At 59.5% G+C, this 23762-nt stretch overlaps 5 protein-coding genes across 5 annotated transcripts; 2 read left to right on the plus strand and 3 right to left on the minus strand.

Moving 5' to 3' along the window:
* Positions 1 to 150: 150 nt before the first annotated feature.
* On the plus strand, positions 151 to 4476 carry BESB_025020 (zinc finger, C3HC4 type (RING finger) domain-containing protein; the record flags this gene model as incomplete). Its single annotated transcript, XM_029361190.1, has 3 exons — positions 151 to 3702; positions 3951 to 4029; positions 4388 to 4476. The coding sequence occupies 3 exons, from the start codon at positions 151 to 153 to the stop codon at positions 4474 to 4476; spliced, it is 3720 nt and encodes a 1239-aa protein (XP_029215545.1).
* Positions 4477 to 7413: 2937 nt separating this feature from the next.
* Positions 7414 to 7917, plus strand: BESB_025030 (uncharacterized protein; the record flags this gene model as incomplete). Its single annotated transcript, XM_029361191.1, has 1 exon — positions 7414 to 7917. One exon carries the CDS (start codon positions 7414 to 7416, stop codon positions 7915 to 7917), a length of 504 nt encoding a protein of 167 aa, XP_029215546.1.
* Positions 7918 to 8522: 605 nt separating this feature from the next.
* On the minus strand, positions 8523 to 12954 carry BESB_025040 (uncharacterized protein; the record flags this gene model as incomplete). Its single annotated transcript, XM_029361192.1, has 8 exons — positions 8523 to 8725; positions 9140 to 9244; positions 9487 to 9841; positions 10279 to 10584; positions 10966 to 11388; positions 11594 to 11989; positions 12392 to 12484; positions 12877 to 12954. 8 exons carry the CDS (start codon positions 12952 to 12954, stop codon positions 8523 to 8525), a joined length of 1959 nt encoding a protein of 652 aa, XP_029215547.1.
* Positions 12955 to 15164: 2210 nt separating this feature from the next.
* BESB_025050 (Toxoplasma gondii family D protein) lies at positions 15165 to 16862 on the minus strand (the record flags this gene model as incomplete). Its single annotated transcript, XM_029361193.1, has 1 exon — positions 15165 to 16862. One exon carries the CDS (start codon positions 16860 to 16862, stop codon positions 15165 to 15167), a length of 1698 nt encoding a protein of 565 aa, XP_029215548.1.
* A 1772-nt stretch (positions 16863 to 18634) lies between these two features.
* On the minus strand, positions 18635 to 22310 carry BESB_025060 (uncharacterized protein; the record flags this gene model as incomplete). The annotated part of the gene is made up of 4 exons (XM_029361194.1): positions 18635 to 18677; positions 18721 to 20361; positions 20758 to 21120; positions 21658 to 22310. The coding sequence occupies 4 exons, from the start codon at positions 22308 to 22310 to the stop codon at positions 18635 to 18637; spliced, it is 2700 nt and encodes an 899-aa protein (XP_029215549.1).
* Positions 22311 to 23762: the final 1452 nt, after the last annotated feature.

Here is a 23762-nt window from a genome sequence, read left to right on the forward strand (position 1 = left end):
CCAGCCCTCAACAGGCCGCAGCAACAGACAGCCGGCGAACTCCGATTCCATTTGGTGTAATGAAAGGAGGCGCCCCACGAGCAGGAGGGAGTCTACAGTGTCTACATGAAGCATCTATGCGACTTTCAAATTGTCTAGCGATTCCTCACCATGGCGACGCACGCCGGGGCTCGACGACCGCCGCCATTGGAGCTCGAGGCGTGCGTTCCACGTGATTTTCTCGCCGGATCTGGGGGTGGCGCTGGGTCAGGCTGTCTCGATTCTGCGTCTTCAAATAGCGAAACTGTACCTTACGCCGAAAATGACGCCTTCCTTCCGCATGCATCGTTCGTTCCCCGTGGAGCAGAGTCGGGATCTGCCTCCGTATCACACTCGCAGGTCGCAGCTCGGTCTCCGTCCTCGCCGTCCTCCCGCCGCAGAAACGCGTCCGCGGGCTCGGGTGGAAGGAGGACAGAGTTTGCTTCGCTTTTTGGCAGTTTGTATTCGCGATTCTCGATGAAGCGTATCTGGCTGTGGGCATTCGAGTTGTATTCTTTTGTGTATACGCGCTACGTGCTCCCCGTTCGCTTGTATGCGGCAAACCGGCAGGCGCTTCTGCTTTACGTGTTTTTGTTTTTCGGCCGCGTCGTGGAGTTCATTTTCCACTTCACTGCCTGCGTGGTCCCCGCTTTTTTCTACGTCTTCTTCGCCATGTTCCTAAACTTGATCACCGTGGCGCCGCAGACGTCGGCCGCTTCCCATTCGCCGTCGCCCCGCGCTGCGTCCTCTGCCTTGGGGCTCTCTGGCGCCGAATCGGGCGGGCTCGAAGGGCCTGCAGAGACCGGGGCGAAGGGGGCAGCTGGCGCGTCCGCCAAGTTCGACCTCGCAGGCGCTCTGCGGAGTGCCCCCGGGGCAGTGCGCCCGCCGACTCCGAGCGGCGCAGCGCCAGGCAGGGCCGCGCCTTCTGCAGCCGCAGACGAGGGTCGTGGCATGCTGCCTCGCGTCTTTCAGCGCTCGGCGGGCGCGGGGGTGGTTTTTGAAGGCGGGCGGCCCGCCGCCTCGGGGCGCCTTTCAGTCCCCCCCCGGAGTGAAGGGCTTCGCGCAGAAGAGCGCGACGACGCGGCCCCCAGAGGCGACGCAGCCTCGCATCTGGTTGGCCTCGGCGACGGCTCCGGGGAGGACGGCGAGAGCTTCTTTTCCTCGATTGGCTTGGCGTATGTGTACCTCGTGCTTTCGCAAGTGTGTCGCGGGCTGCTTCTGGAAGTCCCGCTGTACACGTTTTCGCTGTATTTCGCCCAGCTGCTTCACCTGCAGTCCCTCACCTTTTCTCTCTCGCCGAAGTGCCGGCAAGCGGCCGAGGCTGCGACTGCGTACTATGGCCAGAACGCGAGAGTGGGCTTTGCCGCGGGCACGGGCGTCGAGCCCCAGCGCGCGGTCGCGGAAGCAACGTCGCAGGCCGCAGTCGCAGCCGCAGAGCGGACGACGGACGCGGCGTGGGGGGACGAGGCTGAAGAGGCGCAGACAGGCGGGAGAGCGGAAGGCGAGCCTGAGGACGGGGGCGGAGGCGAGAGCGAGCCTGAGGGCGGGGGCGGAGGCGAGAGCGAGCCTGAAGGCGGGGGCGGAGGCGAGAGCGAGCCTGAAGGCGGGGGCGGAGGCGAGAGCGAGCCTGAAGGGGAGGCTAGAGCTCTGCGCAGTCTGGGCGAGCCCGACGAACTAGCCCTCCTTGACGCGGCCGTGGAGCAGCAGCTGCTGGAGATTCAGGAGGAGGCTGAGGCTCGCGCGGCCGAGGCAGGCCCAGACACGCCCCCCGCCGGAGAGGAGTTGCTCACGGGCACGCGAGACGAAGCTGGCGAAAGGCGAGAAGGGGACGCGCGGGAAGGGGACGACGATGGCGACAGCCGCCAGGGAGGGCGGGGGCACGCGCCGGCGCTTCTGCAGGCGGGATGGGGGGAGTCGCGAGCCGACGAGGCGGGCAGAAACGACGATGACGAAGACGAGACCTCCTCCGTCGTTTCATCCTTCCTGCAGACGCCGACAGAAGGGACGCGAAACGCACCCCGGAGCAGCCGGTCCCTCTGGGGTCGCGCGCCTTCCTCTCCGTCTACTTCGGGGGCGCCGTCCCGCGACACGTCGCCTCCTCCCCTGTCCTCTTCAGGCCGCGGCACGCACACCGACAGGCGGGCGGAGGGGGATTTCCCGACCCTCGTGAACTCTAGGCGTCTCTCTCCTGAGGCCGACGTGGATGGTGCGGCGCGCCGCGCGTCGCCTTCAGCGCGCCGCGAGCCACGCCAGGCTGCTTCCGCGCAGCCTCCCTACGCGCTCGATTCGCCACGAGGGTCTCATCCGACCTTCGAGCCCACGCATTCGCATAGGCCAGGGGACGCGCGGCAGGGGGAAAGGCGAGACGGGCGCGACGCGCAGCCTTTCGTTCTCGCCCGTGTCCTCTCGTTCGTGCGAGGGGCGGTCGATGCCCTGCAGACGCGCCTAGAGCTGCGCCGCTGGCCCCCGCCAGCCAGAGCCGTCGACGGAGGCGAACGCGCCGCTGCGCAGCCGCGCGGTGGAGCCTCGAACGCGGCGCTCGTGTCGCCGAATGCGCAGCGGTTTTCCGCAGTCCGAGCAGGGGATGGGGGCCGTCGCGCGGCTGAGGCAAGCAGGCGGCACAACCGCGAGCGGCGAATGCGAGAGCTGGCGTATCGCGAGCGCGGAGGCTTAAGGGCCGTCGTCGCCACAGTCCGCAGGTGGAGTGAAGAAGCGCGGATGAGGCATTCTCGCCGGCGAGTTTCGTTCTTGCGCCGGATCTGCGGGCCTGTGTATCGCCGCTTCCTCTCTCTCTGTTGGTGGCTCGTTCCGGGCGGCAGGCTGCGGTTTCGCGAGCTGGTTCGCCAGCTGCATCCGTACCGGCTCCTCTCTGTGTCGCCGTTGGTCTTCTTCCCGACTGCCTCACAGCGGCTCTTCTTCACGACGTTCTTCTTTTGGCTTCTCCGGTGTCTATACGAGGACCAAGCGGAGGAGGCGACCGCCGACGAAGCCTGGGGCTTTCTTGTCAACGGAGGGAACCTCGTGGGCGTCGCCTCTTCGTTCGGCAGCTACCACGCCACGCGTCTGGCGAGTCTGAACCCGGGGTACTACAGCGCCTTCTCCGCCTTCCAGCGCAGCGACACCGCCGGAGGGGAAGGCGGCGCCAAAGCGCGCGGGGCGAGCCTGGCGCTCTCCGACCCCCTGGGCGGCCACGGGGCTGTCCCGCGGCCGCCCTTCTCGCTGGCTCGCCAGTGGACTGTCTGGTGGGCGGTTGTGCTGCTTGGGTTGTTGCTTGTCTCCTACGGCCTGCTTGCGCTCTTCAGCGCGCTTGACGTGCTACCCTGGCAGCTGCTGCACTCGCTGCTGGTGCTGCGCCACACGCGCGTCGCGACGTATGCAGAACAAAAGAAGCTCGAGGCCGAGCGAAGACGCGAAAAGCGGCGGAAACAGCTGCAGGCAACGCAGGCGGCCGCCGCGAATGCGACCGCCAGAGGCGAGGCTTGCGGGAAAGGGCCCCAGCGCGAGGAGGAGGAAGAGTCCCAGCGAGCGCGGCCTCGCAAAGCTGGGGCGGCGGGTGCGTCTGGGGAGGAAAAGGCCGGCTTGCGGCGAAGACTACCGTCGTCTCCCGCGGGACGCGCGGAGGTCGGAATGAGTCTCCCAAGCGTCGTGCTGCCCCTCGAAGAGGAAGAAGAAGACGAAGAGGAGGTGAGCCCGCAGCCGCAAATTGGTGGAGAGTCATGCGCGGCATTGAGGCTGTTTTGGCGATGCCAACGCAGCCTTCTCCATCCGTGTGTAGAGCGAAACGCGGCCGCGGATGCCACAGGCAGTGTGTGGGAGCTGCGGAGAAGAGAACGTATCTCAGCAGAGGACGCGCATGGCTGAAGCATGCGCGAACCAGTACATGAATGCGCCCATGGGTCGGCTGTCTGTCGCTGCGGTTCTCCCCCCATCAGATGTGCATTTTCTGCTTCGAGGAGTTCAAGCCTCAGGACATTCTCCGCGTTGTCAACTGCTGCGGACACAAGTTCCACCGTAAGGCTTCCTCCGGGCGGCTTCAGAGACTCTGCCGTGATCCTGCGCTGCGATACGTGTTGCCGTCGTGATAAATCTGCCTGTGACGCGTCCCTCTCGTTCGTTCGCCGCACTCGACGCGAGCCTCCGACTGGAGTGCAGCGGCTTCCACCACACGCCTGCAGACGTTTTGAGTCGTGATGGAGCCCACGGCCTCTCGACGGTCCCGATGCGTTTCCCTCTGGCGGTGCCTCTGGCCCGCGGACGCAGAGCCTCTTTGAGACAAGCTGCCTCGGACTTCTGCGGGCTCTCTCGTGTCTGAGCATGGCCTCATAGCTGTCGATGTTTTTTGCTTCGACGTTCTCTCGTGCGGTTGCAGGCCACTGCGTGGATGTCTGGCTTTTCAAACGCCAGAAAGAGACCTGCCCGATGTGCGGACAGCTCCGTAGCCCGCGGCGCGCGAAGTGAAGGCGCGTGTGCGGCCGCCGAGGTGGCGCCTCTTCCCGGCAGCAGGTGCCTGCAGACGTCCTCTCAGAAATTTTGTTTTTCTTGCCAAGAGGGCGTGTTCGAAAGGACACGCGTGTAACTGAGCGCGACCACGCCGTCTTGCGGTCGGCGCCGGCGGCTGCGTGCCTTCTGAGCTCGTGGGAGAGTTCTGCGCGGTGACGCGGCGACTGGATTCGAGGCGGATGCGACAAGCGACGAATGTAGCCAAGCTCCTTCTTCCAGGGCAGAACAGGCCGCTGCTTCAAACGTGGGCAAGAAGCGCGAGATGCCCGATGCAGGTAGTTCGCGGCAAGCCCTCGTGGGTGCACATGTGGTGAGTTTTGGGGGGGTAGGGGGGGCTGCCGCAACGGAAACACATCGAGGGCCTTCGGGGCTTCAGGCAGGACTTTTAGAAGGCGGCAGACTAGCGGACGACGACGCCCCTGTCTCCAGGTCCGCGAACACTGCCGCAGATGGAGACAGTTGACATGTGGGGGGACTCCCGCGATCCGCCGCGATGTGGATGCTGGGCTATATCTCCTCCTAAATCATACGCCAGCGCTCTTTGAGTTCGGCGACCTCGCCAGCGGATGTAGGCCCCACGAGACGTGTGTAGACCTTAATGAAGCGCGAATGTCTTCGTTGAGTCGCTTTGGCGACGCGTCCTCTAAAGTGTTTCGTCACAGTTGTGTAGATTTGTTAATGGGTCGATCCCCGCGTCGGCGACGATGTGCGAAGGCATGCGTGAGTTTGAGATATGTATGTAGGGGTAATATGGAAAACATGAACTTCCATTATTGACTTGTCCGATTTCATGGGAAGGGCGAGTCCAACGCCCACTGGGGAAATGTCAGGTGCCTGAGTGTTGCGGACTGACATTCTGGTCTTCTTTGCTTGACGTGTGGGACGCCTCGAGGCTGCCGCGGCCTAGCGGCGCGCCGTGGATACGATAACCAACCGCAGACAGGTCTGCAGCTTTGGGGAGTCTAACCGTGTATGTTTCCGTCAACAAAGATGCCGCGGAACCCTTCATTTGGGTGTCGATGAAGAAAACGCCGCCCGCATATTCGGGGGGACGTCTACGAGTGTTCAGGTGCGGGCAGGTGCGTCAACGGAGCCTCGTGGACGCGGCGTTTGACTGAAACACAGCGGCAGCCGAAGTTTCTGGTCTGATGTGACTAGGTCACTTTAGCAAGGCGCATGCACACGACGTGGGCAGATGAGGAGGCGCCCGTGGTAGTCGCACTCTCACGCGATCCTCCACACGGTTCGCTCGCGCTCGCCAGGCGTTTGACTGAAGCGCGCTGAGATGCCAACGCGCATGTGTCACTCGCTGTGCGACCAAGTAATTGTATCCAGTCCAGGTTCGCCTCGGTCTCACGCTCTTGCACACAGCACGCGAGATTTCTGTCCCTGTGCGGGGCTTGGTTTCTTTGCATCACCCACCTTGCAGCTACAGCTGAGCGCTCTCCACCTGTCGTGTGAGAGCTACCCCTCCGCGGGCATTGGCGTCGATGTCGTGGGTAGCTGTCATACACAGTACGTCGGCAGTCTGCTTAAACGGAGATTCGGGTTGAGGGTCACTGAGTGGCGTGTAGCCTGAGATTTTGCCGCTGGAGCTGCGGAAGGCAGGCGGTGAGTGTAAGTGCCCTTGTGCCGGGGAGCCCCGAGTCACGCGTGTTTTCGCCGATTATATTGCTCCCTTTCGCACCCTATACAGCACTTCCCGCGGAAGCGTGTCAGCGCTTGCTTCCTAAGACAGCCCAGTGTTAGAAGGGCCCGCGTACGGGCGTGTCAGCTCAGGACAGAGCGGGCACAAGGTGGGACGAGAAGGGCAGCTGGTCGGCTACACAACGTTTACGATCCGGTTGCATCCGCAGCAAGGTGAATACCGGGTGGAAATGAGCAGAACATTCAATCAGTTCGGGCAGTGTAACATATTTCAAGACATCTATGTCAGACTATGGAGAAAACCACGCAGTTACAACCCACGGACGAGTCCCGCAGCGCTTTGAAGCGCTCTCGTCAACGCAGGCTCGTGTGTGTGTTCTGCCGTAATCTGTGGCCTGGCGGCGCACGTCGCGCAGGACTTCCCATCACAAGTCGCGCACAAGCGCAAGTGTTCGATATTGCACCCTCCCGGTCGCTGCGGAACCGTTCTTCTGCGCAGGCGGTGCAGTAGCTTCGCGTTCTGGCTCTGTGTATCTTGAGCTGGTGTAGCAGGCAGACGGCTGTTTTGGTCTGCCCCTCAGCGCGTTTACGGGCCCGGTTTGCCAGGATGTGTAGACAGGGGTGGCACGAGTGTGCCGCGTCACCTATCACAGGCGTCTTCATCTGCGCTAAGCTTCTGCTTCGAGCTGCCTCTATTACCGCTGCAGAGACTGCGCACATCACGTGGTCTCCGGGAGGCGAGCACAGATCGCTGGCCTCCTCATTCTTTTGTGAGACACGGGGTGGTTTCTCGTCGCTGAAGTTGCCTGTACTGACGAGGACGACCTGTACCACCGAGAACAGGAAAGTTCCTGTCCCGGCCGAGCAGGTCTTACCAAAGAAGCGAAAGCGCTCGCGTCTCTGACGATACAGGCAAGCGTCGCTTTGCCCGCGCGGCATCGCCTATCGAGCGAAAGTGTGGGATGGCAACTATACAGAGCGGCTCATCGGGTCGGACGATCGCATCCGCGGGCCCGCCGCTGGGACGTGCGGTGGACATCCGCATCCTTGTCAGATCATTTCATGCTTCCTCGTTACGTGTCAGCTTCTCGTTCGGGGCCTTCCGTTATGCTGCGAAAGCGGTCATTCCTCGGTTGCTTTGCATGCCCCTCCTTTTGCGATACAGCGACTGTTGCATTCGGGTGAGACTGGCAGACGCAAAGTGGTGCATTCGTTGCTGTGGGTGTGGAGTACCTAGCGTCTACGAAGATGAAGCGCGTGTTGACCAGTTTTTGCCTTCTGGCGTTCCTGGTGGTGGGCGCAAACGCTGCCAGTTTCACAGTGGATTACCCGGCTTCGATTACCGCGACAACGGTGGCGAAGCACGAATTATATGGAAACGAGACGTGCACATTGAAGTCGGTGCCTCCCAAAGCATCTGGTAGGGTAGTTACGGACCCAGCTGAACTCTCGCTCAAGGCTTACCCGCTGAAGGGCGACGAGTGCGATTTGACGGGAGCCCAGACGTGGGCGACACTTTTCCCAAAAGCGAGTGCAAACTTTGACTTTGCTTCCACAGCACTCAAGCTGTCTGATATCACTTTGAAAATGCCACCTCAAGGTGGTGGTGAAGGTTATTGCTTCGTCCTCAAGGATACCACAAGTCAGCACACGACGACCTACCAAGTGAAGGCGCATGCGGTCAGGACGGCAGCTGCTGTCATTCCGTTCGTTGGTGCCCTATCTCTCGTGCTGTTGAATATGTATTCTTAAGCGCACCGTTGTTTGTTATTTTCTCATGGATGATATCTGCGCACGCACATTCAGAGCTGTCCTATTCGCGGTTCGGGATGTTAATTTTCAAAACGGAGATAGCCTCCATAGCCCCGATTATCTAGAGGCATCGGGCTAGCGTTCGATGCCTCCTCCACCGCATCGATACGTGACTGTTCCAATAGAAGATGATGAAGCATTTCCCGCAAGGAATATCCGTATTCTACGTTCACGTCAAGGTGTCTAGTGAAGCAGGAACCGTACATGGCTATGAATCATATGCAGGAGACTGCAAGTTTTTTTTCCACAAACTTACCACCCTCTGCAGCAGTGACGCGCACAGCCCTGCAGAACTGGGCGACGCCGTCTGTGGCTGCAGGATTTGCAAAGGTGGATGCAAGGGTGGTTCCTAGAAGACAGTGAGCTTGAGTCGAACTCACTCTGCCCAGTTAGGTTCAAATCCCACTAGAGTCAGGCTTCGCAACTTGTTTTAGTCTTACGTGCCCGATCCGTAATCGTACGCCGGCTGAGCGGGATGCCATCTGCGCTCTCTCTGAGCCAGCAAAGAAGCAGTGAAAGCCCGTGGTACACTACGGTGGATGACGTCATGCCGCAGAGGCAGCGCCCTCTTGTTGGCGTGCATGCTTCGTGCTCGCCGCTTGTTCGAGTACCGTCCTTTCTCTGATGCGACGCATCAGCGTCGCGTTTGTGGCGCCAGCTGGAGCCAGCTGGCGTTCTTCGTACAGCAAAGCTTTTCGCTTTCTTTTCGACAGGCGCATCCAGTATACCAGGAAGTCGCTCTTGCTGCCTGAAGTGTCAGACCGGCGCACAAACCACACACAAGCAAACAGCCACAGTTGCGAATTACGCGCACTGGCAGAGGTTCTTCGAGTTCAATCAGCTGAATGACGTGCTTTCCGACTCAAGTGCGAAGTCCCGCGTGCGTACACCAGACTCAGAGGGCCAGATTCGGTTCAGATCCGTGAGCCCGCAGGCAACATATTCAGAGGCGTTGCAGATATTTGTGCGCCCTCACGTTCCCAACCGACAGCGGCGCGCACTACGGCCAACACGCAGTTGGCGCGACGTGGAAACGGGCTCCACAACCGTCCACGTCCGTCACATCTGCGCGCCGGATCGCCTTTCGTCGCCGGCCGTGGCGTCCGCCCGTTCGAGGGACGGCACTTCGCCTGCGTCTGTTGATGATTATGCGACGGCTTACGTTTTTTGGGATCCTCCGGCATGCCGTGCCGAAGCCATTCCGCGTACAGCTTCCTCAATTCCCTCTTTATCGTGTGCTGCCGGTACTCGGCTTCTAGAAACTCCTCTGCGGGCACACAGCATCGCAACAACTCTTGACACAGCGATTCTTGCACCGTCTCTGCACACTTCCGCGTATGTGTCCATCATCGCTCGGCAAAAGAAGGACGCCGCGATGCAGTCCGCGATTCTCGTTGTGTGTTGCGTGTGTGCGGGCGACTGCTGCCTGCGCGTATCATGAATTGCATCGGTTTGGCCGCACAGGCTTCACTCCGTAACTTGCATTTTCGGGCGGCACACCAGTCTTACCGAGTTTGAACATGTCTCGAAGCGGCTCGTATTCGGGGAACTCTTCGCGGAGGAGAGCGTCAAAGACGCCGGTCGCTCTCGCCAGCTTCCCGCCAATCTCTGCGCTCTGCTCGCGCCTTTCCCACTCCTCGAAGGTTTCGACTTGTCGAGCAGAAGCCGGCAAAGTCAGCCCGACAGCAGCTTGCCGAAATTTGATCTGCTGGTGCCGCTCGTGCTTGGACATGCGATCGCCTGGAAGCGAGCGACGCCGGGCCTCTGCTTTCGCGTCGCGAGGGGGCACCGCCGGCCGGGTGCGGTACAGTTCCTTCAGAAGCTCGATATCGACCGACCCATCCGCCTGCAAGATTCCCAGCGACTGGGCACGCGCACACACGCAGAAAGAGGACTTGGCCGCTAAAGCCGCAGCACCGAAAATGAAACGATACCCAAATACGTGCTCCTACCCTACGCACCGAAACACACCGCCTTTGTCGTGCCCCTCGTAAGATTTAGTTTGCCCCTCCAAAACGGAGCGCTGGACGCCGTCACACAAAATGACGCTAAGAGAGATCGTCCAGACTGCGCAGATGCGGGCGAGCAGGAGCCGGCCCGCGGCAAGCGTCTCCTCTTGCGCAGAACTCGCCACCCTGGTTGAGGCAAGCCGAGAAACCCCTAAACCCTAATACAGCTCCGATGCTTCTCGGCTGCGAGCCAGGCGAGACACGGGTCAGCGGGACTGCAGGCGTGGGAGTTCGGTGGACCGCGGGATAGGCTGCTCTAGATGTCCCGGGGAAGAGTTGAGCAGGTTCATACCTGGAGTTCGCTGAATGCTGCGCGTTTGAGCGCTCGGCGCCGAGCCTGGTCGACACTGGTCCAAACTGCTCCACCTTGAGGGCTTTCGGGGGCGTCCTGCGGGGTCTCGAACCCGCCTTGGCCCCCGTCAGTCCGCTCTCTGTCGGCCGCGCCGGGCTCGCCGCCGTCCGCGAGCGGCGGGTTCCAGGGCGAGGCGTGTCGCTTCATGTAGTTCGCGACGAAACGGCTCCGCGGCAGGTCAACGAGCAGGCGGTATCGCTCGAAGGCATTCTCTTCGAGAAGCTTGTCAGCCGGAACGCCACCCGCCTGCAGGCAGCGTCCACAGACGAAACCCGCGCGAACATGCCATGCATCCCGCGGGATAAACAGGCGTTGGGCTTCGGCCTTGCCCCGCGCGATGCTGCAAGCACAGCTCGGGAGCGTCGCTGGCGCAATGCACCGCCTTCCTGGGGCCGTTGGGGAAACTTTTCCGCGTCCAGGGTGGTCAAAGTCACCCTGCCACTGCCGTGATCCTCTCCCCCTCTATCGCCTCAGCACGCCGGCAGGGTTTCTGTCAGGACGCACACGTCGATCGGCCGTGCCTCCAGTCCAGCCGCACACGTGAACCCTACACCCTACAAATGTTTGACCTCCTGCAGGCGCGGCGTGAATCGCGGCTCGTTTGCGGTGAGTTGAGTCGCCCCCTACCTTGAGCTGGCGCCCCAGACGCTTCAGCTGGCCGAGTTTCTTCTTCACAATCCCAGCTAGACGCCGGTGCTGCCAGGCGCTCCACCATCGGTCCACAGCCTCCGAGATCAGCAGCCGGTTGAACCGAGTCAGCGGAGAGCGGCAAACCTCGCGCACGAGAGCCGCAGCTGAGCTGTAGCGTAGCCTGGCGCGCCTGAGGTGAGATGGCAGCCACTTGGGCTTGTTCGTGGCCTCCGCCGACCCCTCGCCATCTGCGCCACAAGCCAGCATCTGAGGAGGCGCGGCCTCGAGGCTGTGGCTGAAGCCAGCGGACGGAGACGTGGAGGCGAGCGCCGTGTCCGCGTCCTCCTCCGCGCCCGGCAGGCACGCTGGCGAGACTGCAAGGGAGAGATGCTCGCTAAGCATGCGCACAGCGACGTCGTCCTGCACACACGCGGCGCATTCCACTGTCGATTCACATCACACTCGTGTGCGCCGCATGAGGCCGCTCCCAGATAGGAAATATGCTTCCCCTGACGCCGTCGGGCGGCGCAGACGCGAGTGAACACGAGACGCCCGGGGGTCGTTTCAGCAGTGAGCAATCGACGCGACCAGGACCCGACGCGTCGAGCCCCTGGGATGTCCGTACCCGCTGCTCGGCGAAATGTTTCAAGGCCTCGAGGTCTCTGCGGAGCTCGTCGTCGTAGGCGAGCGCCTGAATTTCTTTGCCCGCCGCGGTCGTCACGCCGGCGGCCGCCGCGTTAACTAGCGGCTGGTCGAACTGCGCGGCGAAGGCAGCCGCTCGGGCGCGGATTGCGGCGTGCTGCGACACGACGAAGTTCTCGTACTCGGCTTCCTCTCGCATCTGCTGAGGCGTCGGAGGCTCGAGCGAGCCCGGGACTCTCTCAGGCTTCGGCAGCGGGCAGGGAACAGGGCCTGGAATGAAGGCCGCAGAACCCCGTCGGCACTGGCGAGGCAGCAGCCACAGCAGGTGAAGAAGGCGCGCAACTTTGGGGCGATTCAGCAATGGAGTCGCCTCTGGCGCCTGAGGAGAGCCGACACACACACCCGCGCAATCCGCCATGTCGCCCACCAGCCTAGCGAGTGTAGCTAACCCTGCGTATGCAGTCGCTCCTGACGAACGGAGGCGAGCGGACCGGCCGGAGGGGCGAGGAGACGCTGCACTGTCGTTCGGTGTACCCTCCAGGGGGTCGCTACACGTGTCTCTCTACCTCCGAAGGGCTCTACGTGGGCTCTGCCCAGGGAGCAGGCGCAATAACTGCGACGCGACGCGATTCGTCGTGATCGACAGCTTCGAGGCTTGACGTTTGCGCCCGAAACCGCTCTGTGCGTGGGATGCGCCCTCAACCCTAAACTGCCGTGGCGCTAGCGCCGCAGCGCCGCGGCGGCGGCACTGGCGTCACCATCTGCGGCTCATTTGGCTCACAGGGGCGAGGTGATACTCCGGGGGAGCATTGACGAAGTTCAAGAGATTCGGCGGATGCACAGAGGGCTTGGGGTTGATGTGGGCGGGGGTCGTCTGAAGAAAGGCCACGGAAGTCGAGACTACCACACACGTAGAACCGATGCAGCTGGACTGCGCGCGGCGCGCCGCTTTTCCCCTCCCCTCTTTGCAGTCAGCATCTAGCATGAAGGCAGCGTGCGTGTCGGCTTCGAGCGACTCTGTCTCCTCGATGTGCGACCGGCGGATGAGCCGCCGCGCAGGTTGATATCAGAAGAAGGTCGACAAGCAGGAGCGCAGCCCCACGACCTATCTCAACCGAGGGTTACGCAGACATGTCAAACGACGAGAAGAACACCGAGACACACATCAGAAACTCGCTCCCTTCTCCCCCGCACCACCCCCCCGCATTTGTGGGCTGCACTACTCATGACGGGGGAGACCGCAGGCTCCCGTCTTTGCGCGCTCACCTTCTTCGGACGGTTTCGGTTCCATTTCTTCGCGCCTTTGTTCTGCTTGGTGTGAGCAAACAGCCTTGTCTGATTCATTATTGGAAGGGAAGAAGAAGCTAAGCACGACGTGAAGGGCGACAAAGGGGGAGGCTGCGTTAGCGGGTCACCGATGGAGGGCCTCGCACCGTCCTGAGAAAGCGGCGGATGGTCAAGAGCTGCAGAGCGCAGAGGCGGAGAAAAGACGTTGTGCGAAGTCGTACACAGGAGAAGACAAGAAGAGATTGCGCAGGATGCAGAAAAGTCCCGATTGCTTGCGGACTGTCGCGACGCCCAGAGGCTCTTCGAGGCGCTTCCGCCTTTTGGTCCTCTACGCATCCGACTCGAAGTTGTGGCGCCTAACGATGGAAAAGCGAGAGAAGCGAGAGCGGGCGAGAAGAGGAATGCGGAAAAAAGGCTCGAAGTTGAAGTCAGACACCCCCCCCGTTCCGCCCTCTTCCCACCAACGAATCTTAGTGAGACGCTGAGAAAGGCATTAACGGCCAGTTTGTCAGATAGAGTTGGAAGTCGCTTGTCCCGTTTCATCCCACGCGACGCTGAGATACACTTCGGCTCGCATCGCATGGCATCCTTCCGCATGTCTGCCCCCCGAGAAGAAGACGCGTCCTCTCCTGGTGTCGGCGCGGCGGAGCTGAGTGTGTCTCGACTCCGCGAGAGTGGCGCAGAGTCCCTCCCCTCAGTCGTTCTTTCGGGGCACAGCCCGCGCGCCAAGCCCGCAGGAAGCCTGTGCGAAGCAGCGCTCAGTCTCGAGGCCGTCGCCACGCCATTCGCGAGCGAGTGGGAGGAGAGAAAGAGCGAGATGACGAAGGGGGAGGGCGAGACGCCTGCGCAGGGAGCGCGCAAACAAGCCTCGCTTTGGTGAGTCCTGAGAGAAAAAAGAGAAAGGACCGAGAGAGCAAGCAGAAAAACGACAAACAAACAAGAGGAAACGCAGCCAAACAGACCCGTGCGGCGAAACAGGACCCTAGAACGGCACCTGATCCCGTGGAATGCAGCACACGAAACGACGCGCGGGGGGATCGCGCTGCTGCAAATTTTACCGCGTGGAGGATCAGATTCCGAAGCGGGGGAAAGCCTCATCATGAGTGGGCTCTGAGAGACTCTGTAAGGGGGCCCGTAAACGCCAACGCGTGCATCTTGCTCCATCTCCGTCCACTCTTCGGCAACGCTGAGAGTTCGAAGGCAAGCCGGAGAGGGACTGGAAGGAGTCAAGGCGAGTGTCAAACAGCATCATACGGGAAGTAAGGAGAGGCAGAGGCACGGAACAGAATAGAAATTTCGCGTGGCAGACAGCTCAGGCATACAGGGCCATGAAGTCCGCATGTGGGCTCAGTCAGCTCCGGGATGGTGACGCAGGTCGGGGCTAGGTAGGGCACTGTTTACAAGCAACACGCCAAATAGTGAGTCTGTCAGGGTCGCAGAAAAGCACGACCTGGATCTCGACGGAGTACAAAGAACAGCGTGCATTCAGAAAATCTAAAAATGCCCCATTTACAGCCCCCCCCAAGAGCTCAGCTGTCTGCAAGCACCGATGACAAATTTCCTCGAAACGCATGTCGGACAGCCTGCCGCACCGCAGGCCATCTCGCGACACGCGAATCCAAATACCCTTAATGCGTCTCTGCAGAAGACAATTCGCGTAGGAAGGATGGAAAAATGCATATGAAAGGGAAGGGACAATCGAATGATGCGGAGACACCGGACAAGACATTGCCGCGCTCGCTGCGTAAAATTTCATGTTCGCTTGCATCAACGCGGAGCTCGCGTGTGCAACGCGGCCTGATATCTGTGAGACTGCGGACCACAGGTCTCAGTGAGACCAAGAATTGCAGACACGAAATATTTCATTCATCGATGTGGCTAAGGTTGATACTCTGAGAGTGTGCGGGGAACAAGAGCCGCAACTTCCAGGTTATAGTGGGAACCAGTCTTGCATGTCAGTCAGTGCAGCCTACAGGCGCAGTTGCCGCATAGGTAAATAACGACTGAGCTAACTTCTAGATGAGTGCAGAATGGATGCTTTTCTAGAGAAGACGCGCTGTAGGAAACCTGAGCGAATGCAGGAGCGGCTGATTTTGGAATCGAGCAAGCCTATAGAGTTTTCTGCGAAAATAGATTGATAAGTTCAAGAGCACTGTTCATTCGTTCAGTGCGTCCGGTATCATCATGCATTTCCCAAAGGGTGGAGATACACATCACGGCGTTTCATAAGAACGATACTTTCAGCGACAGGCAGGCTGCTCGACACTTCAGAGCTTTTTGCCGGGAGGGGGGGGAGGAACACCAGTCACGGGAAGCTCAACGCACTTTTCCTCGTACGCGATTTCATAGCAGGTGTAGGGGACCTGAATAGACTCCGATCTGAAGCAAGTTCCAGCACGGTCTGACTTCACGGTCTCGCAGCGGAGCGCTGGCTGGTGTTTCTTGCAAGGTCCCTGTTGAACCTCTTGGATGACTGTGGTACATGTGCCCATCTCGTACACTGGCACGTAGATGCACTTTTCTTGAGTCGTCTGCTCCGGGCAAGGCACCTCGATCTCGGATTTTTTCTCTTCCAAGCACGGCTGCATGGTAAGCTGCTGCTCATCACGGCAGACCTCCTGGAAATCTTGACGAGTGCATGGCTTCTCGGCGGTCCTGAACAGGGTCGCGATGCAGGTGTCTCTCTTGGGTCTCTTCACCTCGTAGCACTTCTCCTCGAACTGATGTCTCTGGCACGGGAATGTCTCATTCTTCTTCTCAAACCGATATCCTTGTTTCTTGACCTTTTTAGGTACATCCTCGCAAACTTCTTCCTGCTTTTGAGCCTCACAGGGAACCTCGATGTCCTTAGACACTCTGCGGGAACAGACCTTCGGAATCGCAACTGACTCCATCGTGCACTGCGTATCTGGAACTTGCTTCGGGCACATTTCGGTCACGGTTTTCGCAATTTCCCGGGTGCAGACCTTGGGTACAGAAACAAGAACGTCCTCGTTGCAGGGGTATGTCTCGATCTCTTCTGAGAGAACCTCTACCAGTTGGCAGTTGCCGCCCTTCTTCGCAGGCCCTAAGCGACGCAGCTTCTTGTGCTCCTTTTTGCTGGGAGCGCATTTTTCGACCATCGTCTTCTTTGGAATGCGTCGGGAGCAGGTCTTCTGGATCGAGTCATGCTTGGTTTCGCTGCAGTCGTACGCCTCCTGGGCGACAATTTTCTTCTCGCATGGCTCCTGAACCAACTTGGAAGACTCGAAGCATCGCTTCTCCCACTTAGTTTCTGGGCAGGGGTATTGCTCCTCGGTTTCGATCCTCTTTCTGCACACTCCTGCCTTGGAGTGAAGTTTCGTCGTGCAGACCTTCTCCGTAATGGTATCCTCGTATTCGTAGGGGACCGGCGAGTCCACAGTCCTGTTACACGAGTCGTTGATAACCTTCATTTCCACTTCGCATTCCCTGTGCGTTTCCGATCCCCAGCACTCGTACTCTTGTTCGAATGACTCGGACTCGTAGCACGTGTCTTGACTGGGTCGGGAGATGATTTCGCATTGGGGCACGTTCACGATCTTGGGACAAGAGCCCGCAACCTTCTCAGTCACTGCTTTCTTGCATGTCTTGTTGAGAGTGACGGGGATGGTCGAGCACAGTTGCTGTTTCGTGGCTTTGGGGCATTCATACTGCACTTCCTTCTTCACGAGCTGGTAGCAGGTGTCGTCGGCTTCTTCGCTGATGGTATGACAGACCTCCTCCTCAAGCGGCGCGGGACACGCGTACGGGCGAGACACCTTCTCGTCCTTGTAGCAGGTCTTCTCGACGCTGTACGGCACCTGGAAGCACTCCCTTTCAACGTTCAACGGGTTGGGCTTCAGCGTGGTAGTCGTGGTGTAGCCTCCCTTCTTGCCTGGCCCGGCCTCCACGCCACGGCTCGCTGCCAGGAAGACAGCAACAGAAACAACTCCACTAAGCTTCATTTTGGGTTAATGGATGATGATCTGGACGCACTCGTCGAATTCTGACAGAGCCTCGCGAGAAACAAGATGGATAAAAGGAAAAGAGAACAGATTCACAGAAGTGATTGATACCTTGCATTTCCAACCAGACCAATCCGGAGTTCCGCCACACTGGGCACCTGCTGCACGCTCGAGCCCATCTATGCTCGTTCGGGCAGTGCAAACGCGGCTGCTAGCAGCCGCGTTGGCAAGGCCGGCCTGGCGGGGTTTTTCAGTGGTGTCCAGTTCGCTGTCAGCGGGACCGCTGGATGCTTCTCTCCATGAAACCTCAACTAAATTGTAAAGGTCATCCGCAGCAGGCCAGGGGCCTCGGACGGCTTCCAATATTCTGTACGCTTGTGCTCCCGCAGCAGGTCTGCAAGATCCTCGGCAACCGTAGCTATTAAGACTCGAATGCTCATAGCAGCCATGGGTAATCGCATCGCTCGGAAGTCTGCAGGATTACTTTGCTCTCTAGATCCTGCTGCTGAATCACGTAGAGTGGCACGCTTACTCGTGCTGGCACAAAGCATCTTTCGTCTCAGAGGCGTAAACAGGATGACCCTTCTTGGATTCGAACCTTTGAGTGATAGCAAAGCTGCCACGGATTCCGGTGCCCTGTTTTGCCCGCGGTAAAGCGCAAGAGTTGCACTCCAGCCTGACCGGCTTGCGCTTATTGCCGATAGCCTTCTGCTGCCGCAGGGCAGCAGGCTTCGGACAGCGGCATGGCACGGGGACCTGGTGCGTATGAACCGCCTTCACTACTCGTGTGGAAGTTTGGCTTTCGTAAGACTCCCCTGCGAGACGGTTGTATCAGGAGAGGCCTCCAGGCATTCTCCGCAACCGGTAGACGGCCTCTTCCCCTCCTTCCCCCACTGTCTGACTTGCCTAACCAGCTTACCTAATAGCGCAGTGTCGGACACGTTGCCCCGCATTCAGCTCAGGAGGTACCCCCATGGCAAATGTCTTCACGGATGGGGCATGGCCAGTTGGTGATTCAGCATACACGCTACCTCGAGATCCTGGGATCCGTCACTGTCGCTGCGCATCAGTGCTTGTCGTGCCAGGGGGAACACATAGATTCACAATTGTACTGTTGCAGCGTGACTACAGTTACCACTTCCGCAACTCAGGACTCTGCCAACTCTGCAAGCCTCGAAGCACTCCCACATTTTTCGCAATTAGCGCCACCCCTTACCCAGTTCTCCACCTTCTGATAACACATTTTCCTGACTTGAGTTCCCGTCCAGTACGGCTTCGCACCGATGAAATGGCGGAGCCGCTCTGACAACTCCTTTCGCTCTAGGGTGAACGTCGCACCGTGTAAGTGCTGGTAGTGTAGTGCAGAGGGGGTTGAGGCGCTACCGTTCCGATGCAATGCAGTGCATCAAAGCTGCTCCAATCTTCGTTCTACTGATTCTTAGCAACCTGCAGCCTGATCCAACTCGTACGCTCGTTCGATTTCCAGGAGAGCTGGCTTGAATTCCAGACTGATAATATCAAATTGTACAAGTTTCCGGCTGTGGAAAGCCGCATTCTTTCACGTCCGTGAACGCACGGCATGTGCAAGCGTTCTGGAATAAAAGCTTCGCTGGTCTTTGCCATCTACTTTTGCAGGCATCTATGGCGAAACTGCTTGCAGTTTCGCCATAGATGCCTCCAGCTGCCCTCACATCAACGTATCAGACTGCCGTTTTGAGTGATAGCGTGGGGGGGGGGCCATGCGTAGTTCATGCGGGAGGCTGGACTCGGTGTCAGGTATAGGTATAAAACGTCGTGTGCGTGCGACGCAGCAACCTGCAAGTTACAGTTCACAAGATTACGGAATGAGGAACCTTACATGCAGTGTTCCAGGAAGCGAAAATTTGGAAGCGACGGAGCCTGTTTCCTAAGTTTGATGTACGAGAACGTCGTCCCTGCCACCGGCTCGCGTGAAATCCGCTCCGGGCCTTTTCCTGTGGTGTCGAGACCACGCGCCTCCTCTGCCTTCAAAAAGAAAAGCGTGCCCCCAGCGGTCGGTTGCTCTTTCTGGGAGGCACTCTGTGAGGGGTTTTTGTAAGAATCGTGCTCGTCGTCGCACGATTTTTCCCTGATGAGAATACGTCCACCCGTTGCCAACCTCAAAAGTGTCGCTCCTGCTTTCGGACCAGTCTTTCGCTGCGCGTTCCCTTGCCCTGGACTGTGGAGGTGGCAGCTGGCCTGCTCATGCGTCATCGGCTTGCACCGGTGGCCGTCCCCACTCGCTGGTGCCGAGGTTGGATTTCTGCTGTGCAAAGGAGAGTCCTCGTCGCCGCTCCGCACAGAGCAGTCATCCTCGTTCTCTGCCGATTGGGGATTTCCGTGCCTCGGAGAGCGTGCGACCCCTGATCTCTCCACATTTCTCAACACACCCAGCAGAGGCCGCCCCCACCGTATGGGTTGAAAGGAACCCAGCCCTAGCCATCCATCGCTCTCGTCTACTGAGGTGGGTTCCTTGCTTTGGTATCCGGGAAACCTGGAGAGTGCGCCAGCCTCCGCTTCGCAGCCTTCACAAGGGAAGCCCTGGGGAATGCCTCCCTCCATCTCCCCGCTCGAATGCGGGGTCGCGCTCAGCAGCTCGTCACGCTGGGTGGTGTCGTCGGGACCGAGCCCGTCAGCGAGCGGCTGTAACTCGCCACACGACGGAGACTCGAGCTCGCTCGCCGACAAGGGCGAATGAACGGCGAGGTTCGCCCTTTCCTCTGCACCCTCTGGCCACTCACAGCCCTCCAGAGCAAACAAGAATTCCTGTTTACTGGGTGTGCGTCCACCGTATCTTGAACGCCTGTGCCCTCTCAAATGCGCATCAGCTCTCGCGCCACCAAGAGTAATCCCACGGGCGCCGGCGCTGCGGGCCCTGTCCGCCAACCTCCCCGGCAGCCACTCTGCATTTTCGACGCCTGCCACACACTCGCACGATCGCAGCACGCGAAGCAAATGCATCTCTTGAGAGCGCATAGGTGCAGCGTAGTCGCGGTCTGCCGTGGCTGCGCCCTGCGCCAACGAGCGCTCTCCACGTCTGGTCTCCTGGCCTTCCCACAGTTGCTGTAAAGGCTGACCCGCCCCCTGCGCTTGGGTGGACGCGCGGCCGACGCCCTCAGGCACCGCCGGCTCTCTGTGAGCCTCGCCGCTGACGCTAGTCATGGCTCTGTCATTGGGCACGCACGGGCCGCCTTGGCTGTCGCCTGCTGGCGAGCCCGGGGCAGCAGGAGGAGTCTCGAGGCCGACGAAGACTGCAGCGCCGGCCTGCAGTCGGGGATAGAGCCGCGGAAGGAACGACGGAGAAAGGAGCGGGCAACGCGAAGTGGAAGCCGCTGCAACAGATCTGGGCAGGTCGCTCAGGTGGATGTAGACTTCATTGACAAGATTGTTAGGGAAGAAAGAGGGAACGTGGAGCGGATGCGTGCACACCACGCGAAGATTGGGAAACTGCTGGAACCCGTAGGGATCCATACAGAAGGCGCTGAACGCAGCATCGCATAGACAGTCCATCAAACACATCTCCTTTCGCGTCTGCTGCGATATCATTAGCATATGTGCATACAAGCGCGTATTCTTGTGGCGCAGCACATATGTCTCGCTCATATATACAAATATATTTACTTCTGAATAGATATATATATACAGATATATGGCTTTGCTCCCTGATAGAGAGAGAGCAACCGAGGGGGCGCAGGGGTGCGAACAGAACTGCTCGATGTGAGCTGGCGGTGAGCATTCGTTTCCGGCTCGTCGGCCCGCGTTTCCCCATGTTCGCCGAAAACCATTTGTGAGCCGGACGGACACTGTGGCATGGCCCCTGCGTGCCTCTCCTCTCTGGCGCTTTCTTTTTCCTGCACTTTGGGTCATCGTCTCTCACCGAGCGGCGAGGCGCAAGAGCGTAAAGAGGGCGTCGTAGTCGGGAGCCACCGCAACATAGAGCGTTTCGGGGTGGAGCACGACTTGCTGCATGAGGAATCCAGCGGAAGATTTACTTGAGGAGAGAAAAAAGAGGCTGCATGTCGGGAACGTTTTCTCGCGCGTCGCACTCTCCGCCTGCGCCTCGTCGTCCAGCCCCGCATCTGCGCGCGACGCGTGAGAGTCGCCGTCTCCTTTCGACGCGTTTCGGTTGAGACCAAAGAGACTGTGAAGCGAAGGCGACAGCCTCAGCTGACGCTCATCTACTGCGGCTGGGAAGTACCAATGCGGAAGGGGAGGCGGGGTCACTCCGGACTTTACTAGTCTGCGAAGAAGGGCGAGGACAGCAGCAGGAAAACGCGCACATGCACTGAAACAACAAAGCCAAGCGCGGCAGCTGAAACGGAGCGCAGCAAGGCGCGCAACAGCCAGCCGCAGCTGCTGCAGAGTCGCGGCAGAAACCGAAGAGCCGAGAGGTATCCAGCGAGGCGGAGGTGCGAAGGCCGAGGCAACGAAAAAACGCGTTGCCAACCAAGTCCCCGTCGCAAAGTCTATGGATAGATATATGTACAGTTGTGTGTAGTAAGTCTCTGTCTACATATATATATATATATATATATATATATATATATATATATATAGGCGGCAGGGACACGAGCGCAAGGCGGCGTGGGAATCAGCCGGTTCGCGAGCAAGGTGTCTCTATCGCGCTGCGCAAAAACGAACCCGAAGCCGCGATATTTAGGGAGTAGGCCAGCGCTAGACCCTAAACCCTTGCGCGGGTGGCCTTAGGAGGCTGAGGGCGGGAGACAGGAGGTGTGCGGTCAGGGCAGGCCGATGCCCAGGAGGTCGACAGACTCACTTGGTGGAGGCAAAAACGACACCGGGGGGGTCCCAGACGTGAAAAAGCGTCCCCTGTTTTTTCTGAACGAACCACTCGCGTATTTCCCGCTGAAATGCTTGCTGCAAGGCCCCGTACCACCAGCCTCTGTCCCCTGCCCGCCGCGCGGGCCTTCGCGCCGCCTCCCTCATCAGCTCCTCCTCGGCGCTGCGAGGTGATCCTTCGTCGCCTGCCTCCTCGTGGTTGTCTTTCCCGGCTTCAGGGAACGCTTCGCTGTCGTCCGAATCCCGCGAGAGAGGGTGTCCCAAGGCTCCAGCGCTGGGCGAGGCTCCGAAGGCCGTCACCGCCGTGCGAGGCGCGCCGCCGGCGAGGCGGGGGCTCCTGATGAACCGCTCACGCGAGTGGAGACACGGTGGAGAGGCGGCAAGCGCCGGCGCGGAAAAACTTCCAGGACTGGAGAAAGATCGCAAGGCACCAGTTGGGCGCTTGTCGCCACAATCGACCGCGCCATTGAGAAAAACGCCATTCTGGCGAGAAGGTCGCCGCAGGGCAGTGGCCTGGGGGGCTGCGACCGATGTGGAGCGTCTCGGCGCAGCCGCTTGGGGAAGAAACACAGCAGGATGCGAAGCAGAGCGAAGAGCGAAGAGGCGAGCGTGCTGGGATGCAGAATTCATGGTGGCCTTGCGGGCTAGAAAAGGTGAAGAGGCCGCTGAAAAAATGACAGGCTGGCGCAGTGAAGCGCGGCACGGACGGTGCAGCCAGACGTCGAGTGAGGCTCTGCGCACAACCTTCTTTAGCCTTGGCGTGGGAATTGGAGTGAAAATGGATTCTACGGAGAAGTTAGGGGCAGCAGCGCCGATGAGCCCCAACGATCCAGCTGCTTGCCATCCTCGTTATACTGCGCCGGGGAACTGAGCGGAGTTGGGCACTGCGGACAGTGAAAGGAGAGACAGTCGAGCTGTCCGGCTTTCCTCCGATTTCCTCGCGAACGTGTGGAACGCTGCGAAGCTTGCAGACCTTTTGAAGGACGACAAGACGATTCGCAGCGTGGGCTTCCCTCCGCGGAGTCGTTGAGTAAAGTCACGCGTAAAGTGGTGTCGCGCGGCAAGCCGTCGAATCCAGAAGCAGCGAGGGAATCAGGGAGACAACAGGAAAAAGATTCATGAAAGGGTACTGAATCACCAGAGATCCGAGAAAAGAGATCCTTTAGTGAATCTCGAGAGGCGGCCACTCTACAGAGACTTGAATGCGGGAGACTGGAACGAGAGGCGAGAGACACGGACGGGAGAGCCGCGGCTGCATGCGCGTCTGGGGTGAAGCTGATTCCGCAAATCGTTTCGTGTCTTGTTTTCGCTATGTGCCTTGAGAAATACCGGGTCTCCTCGCGTTTCAAGAGGGCGCTGAAAGGATTTCTGTAGGCCCTCTCTGTCCAGATACCCAAGAGCGGAATGCCACAAGAAGGAGGAAGGTTCTGTTGTGTGTACTTTCCTCGCGATTGCATGTTTTATGCGGTGGGGGTTTCGGCGCACAGCTGCGCCCGCCGCGACACAGTGCAGAGTTCCAAGCTCTAAAATTAATTGTACCGCTGTGAGATTCGATGCGTCCACGAAATTGAGGCCTACAGTCCGAAGCGACTCTGGAGCGGCCGCCACGAAAGATGCCGCCTTGTCAGTCACCCTTAAAACGACAACGACGCCGAGGCGTGTGGTGCGCGCCTCTAGTTTTCGATTTTCTGAAGTCTAGTCTCGATGTGCTTTCTTCTTTCCGTGCCCTATACTGCAAGCCCGACTCTCTGAGAGTGAGAGATCACTCGCAAGCCTTGTGAAGCACCATAGTCCTGCAGAAAAGTTCGCTGCTCGAGGCCAGTATCAATGGCTGCCTCGTGTTCGTCGCTGTCACTGGTATATATCCTCTCAGGTCCAAAAACCACGCTCTAGGCTTCTGTCGGCGAGTCGCTCGTGAGCAGTACTGTCGTGACTTCTGCCCCCCCGTTCGTGGTACGCGTGGCGATCAAGGCAGAGTTCTACATTCTTAAGAGAACGATTGGGCGCGGACAATAGGGGTCGGTAGCGTGCTCATGTTAGGCTAGTCGCCGTGCAGCAGATATCTTCGAAATCGACTGCTAA

Source organism: Besnoitia besnoiti (genome assembly GCF_002563875.1).
Source record: "Besnoitia besnoiti strain Bb-Ger1 chromosome Unknown contig00014, whole genome shotgun sequence".
NCBI classification, from domain to species: domain Eukaryota; phylum Apicomplexa; class Conoidasida; order Eucoccidiorida; family Sarcocystidae; genus Besnoitia; species Besnoitia besnoiti.